The sequence below is a fragment of the Chlorocebus sabaeus genome, chromosome 16 (genome assembly GCF_047675955.1).
Source record: "Chlorocebus sabaeus isolate Y175 chromosome 16, mChlSab1.0.hap1, whole genome shotgun sequence".
Taxonomy (NCBI): Eukaryota; Metazoa; Chordata; class Mammalia; order Primates; family Cercopithecidae; genus Chlorocebus; species Chlorocebus sabaeus.
This window is the reverse complement of record NC_132919.1, coordinates 17,811,512-17,830,405: the sequence shown is the minus strand read 5'-3', so window position 1 is coordinate 17,830,405 and position 18,894 is coordinate 17,811,512. Positions and strand designations below refer to the sequence as shown.

General features: G+C 53.9%; 1 protein-coding gene across 7 annotated transcripts in view; it reads left to right on the top strand.

Annotated features, from left to right (window-relative positions):
* Positions 1-18,324, top strand: part of TOM1L2 (target of myb1 like 2 membrane trafficking protein) — a 130,797-nt gene extending 112,473 nt beyond the window's left edge. For 4 of the 7 annotated variants that reach the window (XM_037987268.2, XM_008010562.3, XM_037987270.2 and 1 more), the window contains 5 exons: positions 167-242; positions 4,215-4,301; positions 10,873-10,932; positions 12,972-13,008; positions 14,052-18,324. In XM_037987268.2, the coding sequence (XP_037843196.1) occupies positions 167-242; positions 4,215-4,301; positions 10,873-10,932; positions 12,972-13,008; positions 14,052-14,200 (409 nt within the window). In that variant the 3' untranslated portion in view covers positions 14,201-18,324. The remainder of the gene's footprint in view (positions 1-166; positions 243-4,214; positions 4,302-10,872; positions 10,933-12,971; positions 13,009-14,051) is intronic. The other 3 variants (XM_008010566.3, XM_008010563.3, XM_008010564.3) reach the window with 2 other exon arrangements.
* The last annotated feature ends 570 nt before the right edge of the window (positions 18,325-18,894 follow it).

The following is an 18,894-nucleotide window of genomic DNA, read 5'->3' as shown; positions in this document are numbered from 1 at the left end:
CAGGGAGACAGACAACATGAGCCCTTAGCCTCTGCTCAATGTCAAGGTCTCAGGAAATGTTTTTCTAAGGACATCTGAGGAAGGACCATAGGACAGAAGTGATTACAAGCCCTCCATGACCACTGGAGGAAAATTAACTCTGCTTGTGCTGCTTCTTCATCTCCAGGGTAACCTATGAGGATCCTCAGGCTGTCGGAGGACTTGCTTCTGCCCTAGACAGTCGAAAACAGAGCTCAGAAGGGGTAGGTCTTTAACGCTGTTTTTTTGCCTGGAGTCTTCTGGAGGGAAAGCCAGGTGGTTTGGCAAAGCTGGCTGGGTAATTCAGCAGAAACTGGCTTGCACAGGGGGCAGATACACCCCAGGGGAGAGACCCGTGGAACCCAGGTAGTGCCTCATTGAGTCTTCACCTCACCCTGTGAGGTGATGCCACACATGAAATTCCCAATTCACCCAGGAGGAAACAGTCCCAGGGAGGTGGGAGACAGGCTGAGACACCCAGAGAGCAGACAGCAAGCCAGGGTTCGAATCCTAGGAGTGTCCAGCTCCAGAACACCTGCTCGTCCTACCACAGTGGCCCCAAGTTCTCCAGGCACAAGTCTCCTATGGTCACCTGTTACAGTGTCCCAGGGTGGTGGTCAGTGCTCTGATAAAACCATGGCCTGCACCAGGAGGGACAATGCTGACCCGGGCCACATCTCTGATGGCCATTTGCTGCTGGCCTAGCAGAGCAGTACCAACCCCATTAGAAGGCACTCGAGAGGCCGGGCGCGGTGGCTCAAGCCTGTAATCCCAGCACTTTGGGAGGCCGAGACGGGCGGATCACGAGGTCAGGAGATCGAGACCATCCTGGCTAACACAGTGAAACCCCGTCTCTACTAAAAACACAAAAAACTAGCCGGGCGAGGTGGCGGGCGCCTGTAGTCCCCGCTACTCGGGAGGCTGAGGCAGGAGAATGGCGTAAACCCGGGAGGCGGAGCTTGCAGTGAGCTGAGATCCGGCCACTGCACTCCAGCCCGGGCGACAGAGCAAGACTCCGTCTCAAAAAAAAAAAAAAAAAAAAAAAAAAAAGAAGGCACTCGAGAGCCAGCGTTTGTTTACAGAGCTGGCATAGTTGGGTGGTGGCTGGGAGGGTGTTCTGTGGCGGTGAGGGGGTGCAGCACAGTGAAGTGGAGGGAATGGTATGTGTTTGGGCCCCCCCAAAACATAGCCATGCTTTCTGTACAATTTCAGATTACTAAAGGGGAAAGGATGTGTGTCTTAATGCTTCTCATGATATTTTTCTTTTTGCCTAACTAAGAAATGCGTATGGATGCATGTCTGTTTGCAGGGGCAGGGAGGAGGAGGGCCCTTGGAATAGCTGCCGACAACAGCTGGAAGTCCTGTCTGGGTCCCCCAGGTGGGCTAGAGAGGGCAGTGATCATCTGTCCACTGGACAGGAAGGTTTGCAAAGGGCTGTTTGCTTCCTGGGTACCAATTTTTAGCCTTCTAAAGTCCTTGTCCAGTGGACCCAGGCAGGCAGCAGTGCTGGTTTCCAGGGGATGCTCCTTCTTGGGGGAAGGGACTCCCTCATCCGTGCTGGCCTTTGCCTGGTGGATCTGAGGGCATGCATCCCTCTGCACTGGTCACCAGAGGGCGCAGAAGAGTCAGCTGGCTGCCTTGGGTCCTCAGTGCCCTGCTTTTCCACAGGAGTGGGCAGTGCCACCTGAACCCCTGAGACTGGGACACCCAAAATCAATGCAGTGCTCATGGCTCTGATTCTCCCATTACTTAGAATGTCCTCCCACCTGCCCCCAGGGTGGGCATTAGAGAGCCCAGCTAGGGGCCTACCAGGATACTGCCTGGTGAGGACATCCCCTTGTGCTGACCAACCGTGGCTTGCACTGGGAGCAGCCCTGTTGTGTCCCTACGAGACTGACCTCATTTGTCCCTCACTCTGGCTCCAGGGCCTGCTTTGTCCATGTCAGGGCGTGTCCTGCTGCACCCCTGCCATTATCAGTGCCCAGGCCTGGGTCTGAGCCCAGGAGATGTGAGTGACTTCCTGCCCTTCGCCCTTTGCGTGTGTGGCTTGGACTAGCTCCCCGTTTTCAAAGGTCCCGATGACTCCAGCAGGTTTTCCACCCAGTGGTAGGCAGATTGCTTTTTTTTTTTTTTTTTGAGATGGAGTCTCGCTCTATCGCCCAGGCTGGAGTGCAGTGACATGATCTTGGCTCACTGCAGCCTCCATCTTCCAGGTTCAAGCTATTCTCCTGCCTTAACCTCTTGAGTAGCTGGTATTACAGGTGCCCACCACTACACCCAGCTAATTATGTTTAGTAGAGACAGGGTTTCACTATGTTGGCCAGGCTGGTCTCGAACTCCTGACCTCAGGCACTCTGCCTGTCTTGGCCTCCCAAAGTGCTAGGATTACAGGTGTGAGCCACTGCACCCAGCCATCAGATTGCTTTTCATGTTTACTGCTCAATGGGGTGATGCCATGGCCACAGCCTCAGCAATACAGGGCAGCAGAGCATGTGGGCTGTGTGTGTCTACACATATTCTTGACCACCTGCAGCATTTCAGGTTACCCTGTCCCATCCCAAGCCATACTGACCTAGAAATGAAAACGAGGCCAAGGGAGAACTTAAGAACACAATAAAAAAGGGGAAGGCTGGGCACGGTGGCTCATGCCTGTAATCTCAGCAGTTTGGGAGGCTGAGGTGGGCAGATCACCTGAGGTTGGGAGTTCGAGACCAGCCTGACCAACATGGAGAAACCCCATCTCTACTAAAAATACAAAATTAGCTGGGCATGGTGGCGCATGCCTGTAATCCCAGCTACTCAGGAGGCTGAGGCAGGAGAATTGCTTGAACCCGGGAGGCGGAGGTTGCGGTGAGCCAAGATCACGCCGTTGCACTCCAGCCTGGGCAAGAAGAGTGAAACTCTGTCTCAAAAATAAAATAAATAAATAAATAAATAAAGGGAAGAAACTTATGTAGCCACACCTCCACAAATCAAATCCAACCAAGTCAGTCAAGAAAAGGTCATCCCAGGGCTGGGTGCAGTGGCTCACACCTGTAATCCCAGCACTTTGGGAGGCTGAGGTGGGAGTTGAAGACCAGCCTGGCCAAGATGGTGAAACCCTGTCTCTAATAAAAATACAAAAATCAGGGCTGGGCACAGTGGCTCATGCCTGTAATCTCAGCACTTTGAGAGGCTGAGGTGGGTGGATCACAAGGTCAGGAGATCAAGACCATCCTGGCCAAAATGGTGAAACCCCGTCTCTACTAAAAATACAAAAATTAGCTGGGTGTGGCAGCATGTGCCTGTAATCCCAGCTACTTGGGAGACTGAGGCAGGAGACTCTCTTGAACCTGGGAGGCAGAGGTTGCAGTGAGCCGAGATTGTGCCACTGCACTCCAGCCTGGTGTCAGAGCTAGACTCTGTCTCAAAAAAAAAAAAAAAAACATTAGCCAGGTGTGGTGGCAGGCACCTGTAATCCCAGCCACTTGGGAGGCTGAGGCAGAGAACTGCTTGAATCCAGGAGGCGGAAGTTGCAGTGAGCTGAGATCGCACCACTGCACTCCACGCTGGGCAACAGAGCGAGACTCCATCTCGGGGAAAAAAAAAAAAAAAAAGAAAAGAAAAAGAAAAAGTCATCCCAGCTACTCAGGAGGCTGAGGCAGAAGGATTGCTTTGTTTGCACCCAGGATATTTTGAGACCCTGTCTAGGCAACATAGTGAGACCTCACCTCAAATAAATAAATATTTTAAAAGGCAATGAAGAATACATCTAAATTTAGTATTCAAGAGTTTAGAAAAAGAATACACAAGCCACTAGAAAAGAGAAAATAAAAGAAAAGAAAAAATGCAGGAAAAAGAAAAAAGTAGAAATGCTTCTGTAAAAGCTGGTTCTTTGAAAAGTTGACCGCCTGCCAACCCTGATAGCCGTAATCGAGAGAAGCAGCTCTGGTCAACCTGTGATCTCCGGGAGATTTTCCAAGGGCATGGGAGTAGTTGGCATGAGTGTATGTTATCCTGTTGGGATTCTTGGTTACTAAACTTTTCTTCTTTTTTCCAGGCAGGTAAGGGGGACATGCCAGGGGTGGAGGTTGGGAGCAGGGCATCAGATTTCCTTACGTGGCAAAGGGTCACATCTGAAGAGTGACTTTTCTGTTTCCACAATATGTGCTATTGACTTCTTTCTCATGGGTCTTGCTGTGACTTTTCTTTCTGAGACTTTTCTGTCCTCGGCCCAGAAGAAAGGTAGAGGTGGGGAGTATGACCTGGAGCCCATAGACAGCTGGCTCATAACCCAAGGAATGGTGAGGAGTCACCAGCCGAGCCGAGCCTGCTGTCCACCCCAGCCCCTACCTGTGTAACAGCTCATGTCTTCCTCTTGTGATCTGCCAAGGCTTTGTGAAGCAGACAGTACAAGGCCACACTCTCTCTTTCTGATAGGGGTGCCAAATTTCCCCTCCTATTTTTGCATAATCTCTATAAGTCACAGATTCCCAGTCCCAAAAATACCTCCCTGCCCCCAGGCCTGAAGAGTCTGGGACATTAGCAGGGATGAGGAGAGGGTCCTTTCCTTCCTTTTACTGTCTCCGGAGCTCCGGGCAGTATTCACTTTTCCAGGATGAGCACAAGTCACTGTGGCTTTTGCTTGGGAGGGAACAATTCTAAGGGAACAGACTCAAAGCATCTGACCAGTCAGGGAAGCCCCCTCTAGCCCAGGGCCTGTAAATTCGGCAGTCCTAGACTTGACAGATTTTTATAATGTACTTACTTGTGTCCACTAAGTCCCTCAAAATGATTTGAAACCTCTTAAAGAATACACAGGCCGGGCGCGGTGGCTCACATCTGTAATTCCAGCACTTTGGGAGGCTGAGGCAGGCAGATCATGAGGTCAGGAGATCAAGACCATTCTGGCCACCATGGTGAAACCCTGTCTCTACTAAAAATACAAAAATTAGCTGGGTGTGGTGGTGTGCACCTGTAATCCCAGCTATTCGGGAGGCTGAGGCAGGAGAATTGCTTGAACCTGGGAGGCGAAGGTTGCAGTGAGCTGAGATTGCGCCACTGTACTCCAGCCTGGTGACAGAGTGAGACTCCACCTCAAAAAGAAAAACAACAACAACAACAACAACAACAAAAACCAACACAGTAGAAACAGCATAAAAAGAAGACAAAGCCCAGGAATGTTCAGTATTGTAAACACAGTTAGTCCTCATGCAACAGAGCTTTCCTGGCCCACAGACCTGCAAGGGTCTCTCCTACCTTGTCTTTTCAGGTGGCCTGAGCCTGGTGCATGGAGGGAGGGTCAGCTCATCTCAGGCTGTATGCCTCGGGATGACCATTTCACCTCTAGCAGAGCCCAGAGCTCTGGGTACATGTGGTGGAAGCTGAGCTGGAGAGAATGCAGAGAAGGAAAGATGATGAAAGCAGTGCAAACATGGGCCTCTCCCTCCAGGTGGGGTGGGGTGAGAGGAATACATAACTGCCCCTGGTGTGCTATGCTAGGCTGTGGCCAGAGGAAAGGCCAGCAGGTCCTAGACTGCAAGCAGCACAGGGGCCACCTGCTTGAGCAAAGCGTGAGCAGTGAGCAGGAACTTGGGCCATGCAGGACCACTCAGAGCCGTGGGAGCAAGGAGCATCTGCCTGCCACCCAGCTTGGGCTAGTGCCCTCTGCACAGCTCTGCTGTCAGCCTGGGCAGGTCTTCCGCCACCTGTCGTAGCAGCAGCACACTCCTGCTCTGGGTGAGAAGGCAGCTCCTCCACTAGACCCCAAGCCCATTCTTAGAGAGATGCACTGGCCCAGGCCTCTCATTTGCTTCTTCAGGGACAGACTGGGCTCTGGCCCACATGTTGGGGGCCCTTGCAGCCGGGCTTCTAGAGACCATGTCTATTCATTGGGAAGATCCAGCCCATGTGCCCTTGTGCCTGTTAATCCTGCAAAAAAGGATACTGCCCACACAAACTCCCGTGAGGGTGGCCTTGGCAGCTGGCGGTGGTGCCTGCCTCTGGCCACACAGACTGCCTCGCCACTGCCGGGTCCCCACATAGAGCTCCAGTCTCTAACTTCCCAGAAACAAACCTAACTAACAGCTAACCTGGTGTCTCGCCTGACTGACTGCAGTTTTTGTGTTTTTTTTTCTTCTTTACAACAAATATTAATTGCTTTGCCTTATTTCCCATAGTGTAGAAACCTTGAGTCTTTTCAAACCTCCCGAGTACAAATTCTTTACTTGGAAACTTTTTGTACTGTTGAGTGAGATCAAAGGCTTTTAGACGTCGTCCCAGTGGGGTGGTGCTTGAAGTGTCATAGGAAGGGATTCACAGCTTCTCTGGAAATAGCACACCTGAGCTGCAGAAATTGTTCTTGTTGCATTGAAAACTGGACAGGTGGGTTTCCTTGTGGGCGTGGGGCTGTGGGAACCTGCAGAGGAGCATCGGGTGGAACCCTTATGCTCCTGGGATTCAGGTGTTTGGATAGCCAACACAGAAGTTAACTGACACCACCAGGCTCATTACTGGTTGAAGAGAAATGAGATCTGTCAATGGGCTAGGGCCGGGCAACTCTCAGGGAGACTGCTAGGCTTGTGCTGTCCTTCCCTGGCCTCTCTAGTGTAAGGTCTTTTTGCCTCTCCTGGCTGGTGATCAGCTAGGGTTGTCTCCCTTATGCAGGGTGCAGCCAGGAAGATATCCTCATGTGAGAGAATCTAAGTCAAAACAAGAACAGAGGTAGGTTAGTAAAGAGTGCTGCTGCCAAAACCCAGGCTTGGGTTTGGAGGGCAGGACTCCCTCCTCAGACCTGGAGGCCCCCAAGGCTCCTCTTACTCTGGAAGGATAATCCTAACCCCTGGAGTACCAGACAGACACACCTCTCCCCCTTGGACTGGCAACCCTCCCTCCTGACCCTGAGGCAGAGCTGCCCCTGCCTGCAGTTCCAAGTGAGAATCAGCTGACAGCAGGATGGCTCACCTGCCGCTCAGATCAAAACCTGTGACTTCTGACATTCAAGATGCTTGTCTATGGACTTTGAAAATGGGAAGGGCTGGTCTAACCACTGCCTCAGCCAAGCCAGCCTGGCCTACCTATCTTCAGAGGGGCTGAGCTTCAGGCAGTAGTCTCTATTGGAGGGCATTCCTGTGCTAGCTTCCTTCCTTTTCTCTCTTCACATGTCTTCTTCCTTTCTGTCCCTCTCTTCCAACTCATACTCTTCTTCAGACCCCTCAGACCAGCCTTCAGCTTGGATCATTACCCAGTAAAATGCTGAAACTATGGCACGTCAGTTTGGGTGCAGTGGCTCACACCTGTAATCCCAGCACTTTGGGAGGCCAAGCTGGGCGGATCACTTGAGGCCAGGAGTTTGAGGTCAGCCTGGCCAACATGGCGAGACCCTGTCTCTACTAAAAATACAAAAAAAAAAAATTTGCCAGGTGTGATGGCTCACGCCTGTAATCCCAGCTACTCAGGAGGCTGAGGCACAAGGATTATTCGAACCTGGGAAGCAGAGGTTGCAGTGAGCCGAGATCACACCACTGCTCTCCAGCCTGGGCAACAGAGCAAGACTCTGTCTCAAAATAAATAAATAAATAAAAATAAAAATAAAACTATGATATATCAGAGCCAACAGTCTTCTTAGGAATCTGCTGGGCCAGCCCCTAGTCTGACAGATGAGGGCGCTGAGGCCTCCTAGGGCCCTGGTGACTTGCCCAAAGCTGCAGCGAAGAAACAGAGTCCCCTAAGACTCAGTGCAGTGCCCCCTCCTCCAGCCAGGGCCCCACTTCCCTCCCATCAGCCTGACAAGGCGCGTGTCCTTGGCCTCCTACAGTTTCTTTAGTTCATATTTTCTAAGCAGTGTACATGTTTAGTCTGAGTCTGATAGCACCTACATTATTAGAAGGAACTTTGCCCTGTTATAATACTCAAGGCATTTATTTACCAGGACAACAGGTTTAGATAGCTAAGGTTTTGTGTCCAGCCACAAGAAAGTCAATTTAAGCTTACGTTATGTAAGCTTAACTGTTAGCCATCACCCTGCTTCACCATGGTTCACGCCCTGAGGCCAAGTGGCTTCCATATTGTAATGAGTCAATTCCAATAATTTCTGACATCCCTGGGTTTCTAAATTAGAAAACAGAAGCACCAACCTGAAAGTGAAGTCATAACTTTCTTCTTCTGAATCATAAGAATTGAAAGCCAAATACAACCTAGCAATCGCCTTATTTCACAGATGAGGAAATTGAAGCCAAACATTGCTCAGGCCTCTGTCCCCTGCTCCTGCCTCTCCACCCAAATCTCTGAGGCTTCTTAGGATAGAAGAAACTCGGGAGCTCTCTGGTGAAGAAAGTGGGGTCCAGAGAGGAGTGACTCACCCCAAGTCCTGCCACCAGTGAGTGTGAGGGCCCAAATGGACCCCACCCAGTGCCCTCTCCTCCTCAGTCTGCCCTCTAGGGCTTGGGCTGGAGGATGCCATTCCGTAAACTTACCAATTACTTGGGAAAATCTAGGACAGGGAAGAAAAGGGTTCCCATGATCCAGCTTTTGGGAAATTATTTCTGAGAGGGTGAGGAATTTCTTAAGTATCATTGTTTATTTTCTGAGCATGTTGACTCTCGAGATTAATCCCCAAAGAAGAAAATTAAAGTATGACCCAAGGCCTCAAGGGATTTGTTCTTTAACATCAACAAAACAATTAACAAGAAAAATCTGAAGGTTTAAGGCCCCTGACCCCCTTAATGTCTTTGTTCTAGCTTTTGCAACACATTGGAAAGCTCAGGACATCTAATCTCAGTTTCTGCTAAGTGGACGAAAGCTGGTCAGGTGTAAAAAAGGGCTGGTGTGCACTCTGACTACTGGTGTGGGGGCGTTTTCTCTCTGGAGATGCTTCTGACTTTCTAAGCTTCAGTTCTGGGTGATAAGACTCGCCTGATACCTTTTCAATTAAACATTCTTCTTTTTTTTTTTTTAGACGGAGTTTCACTCTTGTCGCCCAGGCTGGAGTGCAATGGCGTGATCTCAGCTCACTGTAACTTCTGCCTCCTGGGTTCAAGTGATTCTCCTGTCTCAGCCTCCTTAGTAGCTGGGATTACAGGCGCACACCACCACACCCAGCTAATTTTGTATTTTTAGTAGAGATGGGGTTTCTCCATGTTGCTCAGGCTGGTCTCGAACTCCTGACCTCAGGTGATCCACCCTCCTCAACCTCCCAAAGTGCTGGGATTACAGGAGTGAGCCACCATGCCCTGCTCAATTCAACATTCTTAAGTCCCCAGTAAATCAAATAAATAATGGGCAACACAGACTTTTCCTAATCTGATCAGTGACTGGCTTGGGCCTTTCTGAAAGTGCTCTTGTGGGCTTCCCACACTGGGTCCGAAGGATAGGACACAGAGCACATTCCTCAGGGCAAGGGGCCAGCCAAGCTCACTGAGGGAGTGAAGAGCTCTGGTGGCATCGCAGACACCTGCTCAGAGTGCTGGACTCCACCTGGGGCCCCAGACCACCCTCCCCCATCATCAGCAGCAGGTGTCAACCTCCAGCACTGGAGCTGTCACATCACTGCTGGTGATGTGTGTTCTTTGTTATTTTTCTTTGTGAAGGTCGTGTTATTTTTTACATTTGATAGACACTGGGGTATTCCTTTTACTGCTTATTTTTACTTTAGTCTTACCCTAGATCATGGCATTGGGTGAAGCCAGCTATAGACCCAGTGCTGGCATTGTTTTATAGAAATAGGGGTCTTGCAAGTGAGCCCTGAAAGGGAACCTCCCAGAGCCAGGGTAGGCGAGGAGGTGATTAAGGGCCATCACCTCATTTCTCTAGGCTGGAGCCAACATTCCATTAACATGGCTTCTGGGGAGTTAAAGTTTACCTTTACTTCTTATCAGGTCATATTTGACAGCAACTTAAACCTTCTTAGCCACATGGATTTTTGAGTCTCTGTCCCTGAGGTGCTTGGCACAGGGGCCCAAGCAAGGTGACTGTTCAGGCACCCCCGTGGTACACCTTAGTTTGCCTGGAAGCCGCCACCTCCCTGGCTCTGGCTGCGGTGTCCCAGTGCTCAGCTGAACTTTGTTTCTTTGACTCCTGAAGCACAGCCAGCCATTGAACACAGGGAAGAAAGGACGAGACTAAAGGGAGCTGTTGCTTTCAGGGCTGCTTCATGAATTTCCCCTAAAGAGACACAAAGACTAGAGCCCCATAGTCCCCTTTGTCATCAGAGCCCTCATTTTTGCTCTGTTTCTGTTGATGGTAAGATGTTCCTGTCTCTGTCTACCAGGCCACACCCAGCCCGACGGAGCACACACCTCCTCCAGTTCCCCTCTCCACTCAGAAATGCACCAGGATGCATTTCAAAATCTCTTCAGCTGAGCAAACAGACCCCCTTACATCCCCCAGGGCTGGTGCTGCCCTGCCCTCAGAGCACCTGTACCCTGCTCTGGGCAGGCCGTCACTTGGCCTCCCCTGGGTTGGGCTGGACAGCGGACTGTCACAGTGGCTGAGTTCAAAATCAGCCTGCATGGCAGCGCCTTCCTGAGGTTAGAAGGTGTTTTGCAGCCCCGGGCTGAGAGGCCCCGCAATGTGAGAGTGGACACCCATAGTCAAAAAGTTCTCCATTTCAAGAACGCGTACAGCCACCTTCCTTACCGCCGGCCCTGCTGGGCAGCCTGCTTCTTATCGTTTGCACCTCATTGCTTTCCTCACCTGCCATCTCACACGTGGCTGCCCTGTGTTGCCCCTATGTGCCGTGCCAATTGTGTTTTTTTGCTCTGTGTACATTTTGGTTTTATTTGGGGTTGCTGTTGATGATTTCCTTTGTTCCGGTGTTCTGTCTCCCCTCGCTGGCTGTGTGGGGGCTGCCTGGCCCGCTGCTTGCCGCCTCCATAGATCCCCGTTGCGCAGCCCTCTGTCATGGACGACATTGAGGTGTGGCTCAGGACCGACCTGGTGAGACTCGACTTTTCTATTTCATGTGTGGGGTATGGAGCGGCAGAGGCTCTTCTGAGGACAGGCCTTGGGGGAGCATCAGCAGGGGCTCCACCCCTGTCTGGGTCAGTGGAGAAGGGAGGTCTGGGCAAGCTCCATAGCTGCTCCTCCTCCCTGACATCAGCCCATAGCTGTGGGTGCTGCGGCGGCCTCCAGGCCTGCGGAGGCCAGCTGTGCTGGGGCAAGGCCCTGGGCACCAACTCCTTCACCCACACAGTCCTAGCCTTAGCCGGCTCCAAAACATACACTTGCCTTCCCCCCATTTTCTTTTCCATTTCAGATGTGTGTGCGTGCTTTGGTTTTTCAGGGGAGGGAGTGTGGGGGGAGCATGTTTTGTTTTGTTTTTTGTTTTCATTTATTTTTTTTTTAATTGTGAAGTATACACACAGTGCTTTTGTTTTTAATTCGCTGTCATCCCCCTCCTCCCTTCCTGATTTTTGATTTAAAAGAACCCCTGCCCCAAAGACCCATTGTCTCCATCCTAGAGATAGGGCTAGAAGATGAGGATACTATGCATCTGAAAATGGCAACAGGCCCCAAGAAAGGAGAGCTGCAGTGGCTGCCCTTGATAACTGCTGGCCCTCCCTCTGTTCTTCACAAAGCACTTTCACTCTCAGCAGCCCAGTAGGGGGTCAGGGTGGCAGGTGAAGAAGTGTACTCTGGGAAATGGCTTGCCCAGAGTCATGGGGTAGTTGGATTCTCCCCCAGAGCTGGAGACGCCTCATCTCCCTCCTATCTGCCTCCTCTGCAGGGGGCCTGGTCCCTAGGCAGAAGAGCCTGTTGAGTTCTTTAACCACAGGGTCGGCCTGGCTGTCTTTGGGCTGGTGACCTGGCCACCTCCCACACTAGGACAGCAGGCCTCAGGTTGGGGCCTCTGGCTGCTCTGGGCCTCCTCCCCAGAAGGTCAGGCTTTCCAAACACATGCCTTGCCAAAGAAGGCAGCGGCCTGGGTGTCAGGGAGGAAGAACACACCCCAGGACATCTTTTCCAAGGGGATACCTTGAAAAGAAATTGCTTCTCTCACAGAAGCAAGGCAGGAAGGACCAAGGTCCTTAACTTCTAAGGGGGACCCCAGGGTCCAGACAGGGAAGGGATGTGTCCAGTAAGGCTGCATAGCAGGTCGGTGGTAGAGCCAGGAAGGAACCCAGGTCTCCTAGCCCAGCCCAGGGCTTTGTCACTTCCCCATCCTGCCCCTTCCCAATGAGGCCCTGCACATGCTGCTCTTCCCCAGTCCCCAGGGAACCCCGTGAACTCAAGACACTACTGTGTTCTCCAAACAAAATCAAATCTGATGCACTTTAATTTTTGAGTACACAGAACCTCCATGGGTCCTTCAGGAGCCAGCAGCAGGTGATATAATCTGGGCCACAGGAGGAGGCTGGTGCAGCTCCCAGGAGGCGGCAGGACATGGCTTCTGGAGGCACAGCCTCCACTGCCAAAGTACCTACTGAGTGACAGGCCCTGTGCTGTGGGCTTTGTGGCCCTGAGCCATCCAGGCCTCGTGCGGTTTCCAGCTATTGGTGTGAACAGCCTCTTCCCAGAAACCCTGTGGCTGGCAGCGAGTGGGTGTTGTGTTGGGCACACGTGACCCTGTGTGTGCTCAGGCTCAGCCGCCTGTGGCTACTGCTCTGTGCCTCTCCCTAGAGCCTCAAGAGTGCTGAAGGTGGGGTCCCGCCCTCCGCAGCCCAGGCTGGAGAACCAGCCTGCACCGTTTTGGGAGTTTTCTTTCCAGCCCTTCTGGAGGATCAAAACCTAAAACATACTTGAATTTTTTTGCTTTTTTTTTTTTGAAACAAAGCTTCTGTTTCTCCAATAAGAAGAGCAGTATTTTACTATTACAGAAATCTGGAAACGGGAAATTAGGAAGTTTTGTTTGGGCTGCCCTGGGCAGTGCTGCCCTGGGCAGTGCTGCCCTAGGGTGGCCATGGGCAGACAGAGGTGGCTGGGCGGGCAGTGCTTGGACCACTGCCCTAATTTCATTCTCTCTGCTCCTCCCACAGAAGGGCGATGACCTGGAGGAGGGTGTCACAAGTGAAGGTATGGCCTGGCCAATGGCCTTACAGCCCCCTTTTGTTGCCCCTGCCCAGGCTGCACAGGAACCAGCCCCCATCACCTCGGAGCCCCCGCTGCCAGAGCACCTACTGGTGCCAGGCCCTGCACCGTGGACTTCACGGCTGGCTTGGTCCCACCCAGGTCTTATGCTGATTTAGGAAGTGTGATTTATCTTGCTTATTGGGAAACAGAGGTCGGAAAGAACACGTGACTTCCACAAAGTTGCAGAACTGGTGAATAGCAGGTGTAGACTGCCACCTGGTCCCGACCCACAGGTGCTCAGCCCAGCTCAGACACGCGCAGTTTGTGGGGGTGTGCATCAGGACCCTTGGGCCACTGAGCCAGAAGGGAGGAGCCTCTCTGAGGTCTTAGTTCTCCACGTGGCTACCCCCACATCCCCTGCCCTTCACATCCTGCCTCCCCGAGCTCATCTTGCCTGCTCCACCTGCCTCTCCGTGCTCCTGTCCCCTCTCCCCAAGTCTGCCAGACCCTGTGACCAGACCGCTGTGCAGGGAGGGAAACTTCAGAGGACCCTGCTCCCTAGCTCTGGATGCCCATATAAATGGGGCCCTCCCCGCTCCCCACTGCCTTCCGCAGCATCTCGTCAGTCTCCCCCATTGGTGGGCAAGGGTAGGGGAGGTGGGATGGTTCCTGCCTGGTTAATCAGGAGCCGGCCCCTCCAGCTTACCCTGCCCCACCCCCAGTGCTGATCTGGAAAATGGACAAAACTGGAAATGGACAAACTGGACAAAATGGACAAAACCCAGTGCTGATTTGGAAAATGGTCAGTGGTTGGGTGAGCGCTCTGGGCTGTGTTTTCCAGAGCCTTTCCCTACCGGGCCGGAGGGCTGGGCACACCCGGGACCCTCCCCCAACACTGCAGCTTACGAAGGCCTCCCCACCCACCTGCTCCTGGGTGGGCTTCATGCCTGCCCTAGAGGAGGAAACAGGCTGAGGAGTGGAAGGGTGCGCTTCCTCTGGTGGCCGGCCCTCACCAACCTTGACCCTTGCCTTGGTTTGTATTGCAGAGTTTGATAAATTCCTTGAAGAAAGAGCCAAAGCTGCTGAAATGGTTCCTGACCTCCCCTCACCCCCCATGGAGGCTCCTGCCCCAGCCTCAAACCCTTCTGGCCGGAAGAAGCCAGAGCGGTCAGAGGATGCCCTCTTCGCCCTGTGAGCGGCTCTGTGGTTTGCCTCCCCAGATGGCGGGTCCCCACTCGCACCCCATGGACACCAGGCACTGGCCACTCCTACATCCCCAGCTCCACACGGCCTGCACACCTGTGTCTCCATGGAAATGCCACCGTGTCTGCTCCCAGGCCTCCCACTAGTCAGGACCAGCTTTAGCCACCTTCTTTTCTGAGTGGTGGGACAGCTGCAGCCAGAGACTCCTTTCCCTCCCACCACGGGCCCCTCTGCCCATGTTTCCTCCAAGGAAGAGTGGGCAGAGTGGCCCAGCCCCAGGCAGTGCTTCCTGAGCAGACCACCCGGACTGTCTTTCCTCCACCCACCCACGGAGAAGGAGCAGGCCTGGCCCTGCCCTGTGCTCACCTCTGCCTGGCTCAGCAACCTTCTCAGGCATTCTGCCCACCTGGGCACCTCTCTCCCCGAAGGGGCTTTGTGGCATCTCTGGAAGAGCAGGGTGCGCTGCACCCACCTGGGGCCTGGTCTCCCTCCTTGGACTTGTCACTTTGTGACGTTTGGCTTATCGGCATTTGAGAAGGCTCTGCTGGGTGTCCATGGGGGGTCTCTCACCTTCTTGACCCTCTCTCCATCACTCAGCTGCCAGCGCAGGCTTCACACCCAAGCTGGCTCAGCAGCCGAGCCTGGCACCAAGGGGCCCTGTAGGCTCCCAGGGCAGGGAGAGGGCCAAGGACAATTGGGAGGGCAGCAGGCAGCCTGCAGATGGTGGCCATGTGGCACGCTGCTGAGACAACACTACCGATAAACCAAACTGCCATGCACACACTGCAGGCTCACACCCACACACCTGGCCCTGGCTTGTGGAGGGGCTTGCATTGGAGGCATTGCTCTGGCTTGCCTGGGGAAGTGTCGCAGGTGTGCACATGGGCCACACTCAAGGCTGTGGCCTGGCCTATCGTAGCCTCGCACCTCTGCCTCCAGAGCCAGCAGTAAACAGCTTTGCGGCACGCTTGGAGGTTCCCAATGACTGAGAGGCCTGAGCAGCACTAAGGCCCCTGCACTGCTCCCTGGCATCGGCCTTGGCCTGCTTGCACAGACTGTCCTGACAGCCTGGCCTCCTCCCACCTCAGAGGTCCTCTGGCCACCAATTTATACTGTCTCCCCAAGCTGATCCTGAAGGCAGACAGAGCAGCTAGGGGCTGGTAACATATATTCCCATCCCGTGTCCTCACTGGTGTGTCTCCTGGCCATAGGCATGGGACTCATGGGTTATCCCAGGCGCTGGTCCAGCCAGACACCTCCCCCACACCTCTCACCAAGCTGCTGTTGCTCAGAAGAAGGAGAATGCTGCAGCTGTGCACACTCCCGTGCATCTTGGGCCCAGCTCACTGGGTCAGTCTGTTCCTGTCCCCTCCAGCATGCACTGCCTAGGTCAGCACAGGTTCCTGACCCATGGTGTAGTTAGCCCTTCCCACCTGGCAGGATGGCCCAGACCACCAGCCAAGCAGGGAAAGGGGGCTGTGCTTGACAGGAGAAGCGACCAGTGACACGGTCTTTGGGGAGCATTTAGGATGGTGACTTGAGCCGGGAGCCATGCTGAGCACCAACAGGAACTGTTCAGTGAAGAGCAAGTGCTGCCCGACCCAGGACCCCGTGCCAGGCTAGCAGCCCTCCAGCTTCCTCCAGAGAGGAGACCTCGGTCTGGCTGAGGGTGGGACTAGCAGGGATGTCACACTCCAGTTCTCAGGTTTACCCAGGAAGCTCCTCCATGGAGCCTGGCCAGCCTGATTCTAGCCCTGTCCTCTCTGGCAGTACGTGCCGCAGCTGGCCTCTCTGCTCCCTGACACTTGATGAGCCCCTGCCTCTCTCCTCAATGTTTCTCAGAGACAGACCTTCCTGAGGCCAGCTTGAATGTGAAGACTTCTGAAGCCAGCTGGCTTCACTTGAGCTGCAGAAAAGGTGGCTGGGATGGCCCAGGTGCACCCAGAGGCCCCAGCCCTTTGGCTGCCTTTGGGTTGTGACTTGGGTTGTCTCTGAGGCCCTGCCAGAGCTGGGCCTGCGGGTGGTGGGTGGCCGGACCTCGGGCAGTCAGTGCTCTGCAGCCTCAGCACTGTAGCCCAGACCCAGTGTCCTCGGAGGGAAGAGCCAGCATCCCTGCCTCATGGAATGGGGAGTCCCGAAAGGTCAGGAGCCTGGAGGCTCTGAAAGGAGCAGGGCTTCCATAGTGCGTGAAGCTGGGATAGGTGCCCTCCTGGGGAGCCCCCAGCAAAACTGTTTTTCATACCTATGCCCAGAGCTGCCCCACCCCAGTTCCAGCTCCTGCTCTGGCTCCAGCGTCAGCTGGTTGCCAGTCATGATTGGAGAGGCCTGGCTGCCCCAGGGGCAGCAGGGAGTGGTGGACCTGTATGGGCTGGCAGGAGGCCATTGGCCATGCTGACAAGTATCACCTGCCTTCCTGGCCTGGAGCCACCCCTCGGGTGGCTTTCCAGCGCCTGCTTGCACCTCCTATCCAGAGGTAGCCTTCCCTACCTGTAGGCAGAGGGGGCTCTTGCTTGAGACCTGCACAGGAAGCAAGTACAGCCCCAGTGAAGCAAGTCTCAGCCCTGGCGAGATGTCCTGTCCTGAGGTCTCTGCTCCCAGACTCCACCATCTGGGGAGCACAGTCCTCAGGCTGCCTGGTCCAGGAAGGGGGCACGACCCTGTCAGGAAACCTGGACTCTCAAGGCCCACCAGCCTCTCCGTGAGTGTTAGAAATCACAGATACAGTATATACTTAATTACACTAAATTATTGCTGGGATTCCTCATAAGCACTAATTATACCTGATTATAGGTTAAAATATTTATTTTGTCAAAATATTTTCTTGGGAATGTGTTTAACCCTTTCTGTGTTCATTGTGTGCTGAGATGTGAAAACTAGCCATTCCCTCCTGCCTACCGTTTTGGCCAGTGGGCAGCAGAGAATGGCGCCATGTGCAGTTGGGCCCCTGGCACCGTGGGCCTTTGGCCCGCCTGCCACAGAGTGGCCCTGTCTGGGCAGCCTGCAGGCACTGAGCAGACCTACTGTGGCCAGGCTGAGAGAATGACCGGCTCGCTTACCAGCGTGCATGGGACAAGGGGCTTTGGAGCCTCAAGGGGTTGTTGCTGGCCTGGGCCGGAGGGAAAGGTGAGCATCCAGCTGTCCTCCTGTCTTTCTGTTAGCGCCTCCACGCAAGTGATGGTGCCTTGGTTCACTGGCCTTCCCCCACCTCCCCACCCTGCCACCTGGTGGTCTTGGGGCCTGTACTGTCACTCCAACCCCTGGGGAGGAGAGGACCCAGCTGGGAGAGTTGGGGCAAGGGCTCTGCATGGCCCAGGGGCAACAGATGCCAATGCCCAGGCTCCTGCCCCCCTCCTTCCCACTGCCACACCCCATCCTGGGTCCCCGCAGACACACATCTCTAACTCAGTCGGGCCCAGCCTTCTGGATGGCTCGGGGTAGGCCATGGGCCCACCTGGGGCCAGGCCAGCCCCTGGGCAGCTCTGGAAGCGCAGTGTGAAGGAGCGCTTGCTTGCAGCCTGGCCTCAGCCTCTAGCACTGCTGGGGTGGCCCCCAGGAGCCTCTCCACTGTTGGCTGTGGGGACATCTCACCCATTTGGGTTACAGCCAGTCTTCCCCACCCAGAGAGAAGTGTTTCCACCCCAGAGACATTGCCTGTCAGCCCCTGAAGTGCTTGCCTCCCCCAGTGCCCATCACCAGCCGTTCCTATCTGTGGGGTCCAAGACAGGCTTCCCCTGCAGCCACCAGCTGCCGGGAGCAGCCATCAGCCCCTGAGTCAGAACTGCTTCTGTCTGTCCATACCTCCAGGCCCTCCCGGAGAGGGGGACAGATACTTATTGCCTAAAGTTTGCACTTAATTGTGAGGATTCTCAGGATTGTTGGGGGCTACCTGAAAAGAGGAATGTGTTGAATGTTGCATTTGCTGTCCACTCGTCCTAGAAGTTTAGTGTTCTTGTCACTGTCATGTGTTTCTGTGGGCAGAGCTGGTTCTGGAGGGTGGGTCAGTGCACCCGAGGCTCAGAGCATCCATCCACCCCACTGGCCCTCCTTCCAGATACCCTCTCTCTAGTTGGGTTCTTGCATGTAAAATACTCCACAATAAATAAATAATTGAACAAATTGTGCCTGTGTAGTCTGTTGAACTGTCTACGACTGTCGGAAGGGCTTGCCAGTTTTGACCACCTGCTTTCTTTAAGCAGAGGCGGCCATGGGGACCCTCAGTCCACCCTTCCCCAGTGCCCAGGCTGCCTGAGCAGCCCGTTACCTGGCCGGGAAAATCCCTGTACACGGCCTAGGTTGTGGTGTCAGTGGGAGCAGCTGTGAACCTGCCACAACCTGCCTGAGAGCTCTAGGACCAAGTGCGGTGGTTGTTACTAGGTCTTACCCCAGGTCCCAGATGGGCAGGAGGAGGCCACTCATCCTTGCCCAGGGCACTCAGGCCTTGAGCAAGCAGGCCTGAGCCAGCCCCGACCCCCCCTAATTCCCAGCCCCCACCCTCAGCTGGGCTCCCACAGCTGGGCTGGGCATCATCCGCAGAGCCTGTGCCGGGCACTGAATTTGAGAAGTGCTGCTCCAAGCCAGGTGGACTTCACACTTTCTTTGTTGACAGCTTTACTGAGATTTAATTCACATAGCATACAGTTTACCCATTTAAAGTGTACAATTAAGTAATCTTCAGAATATTCATAG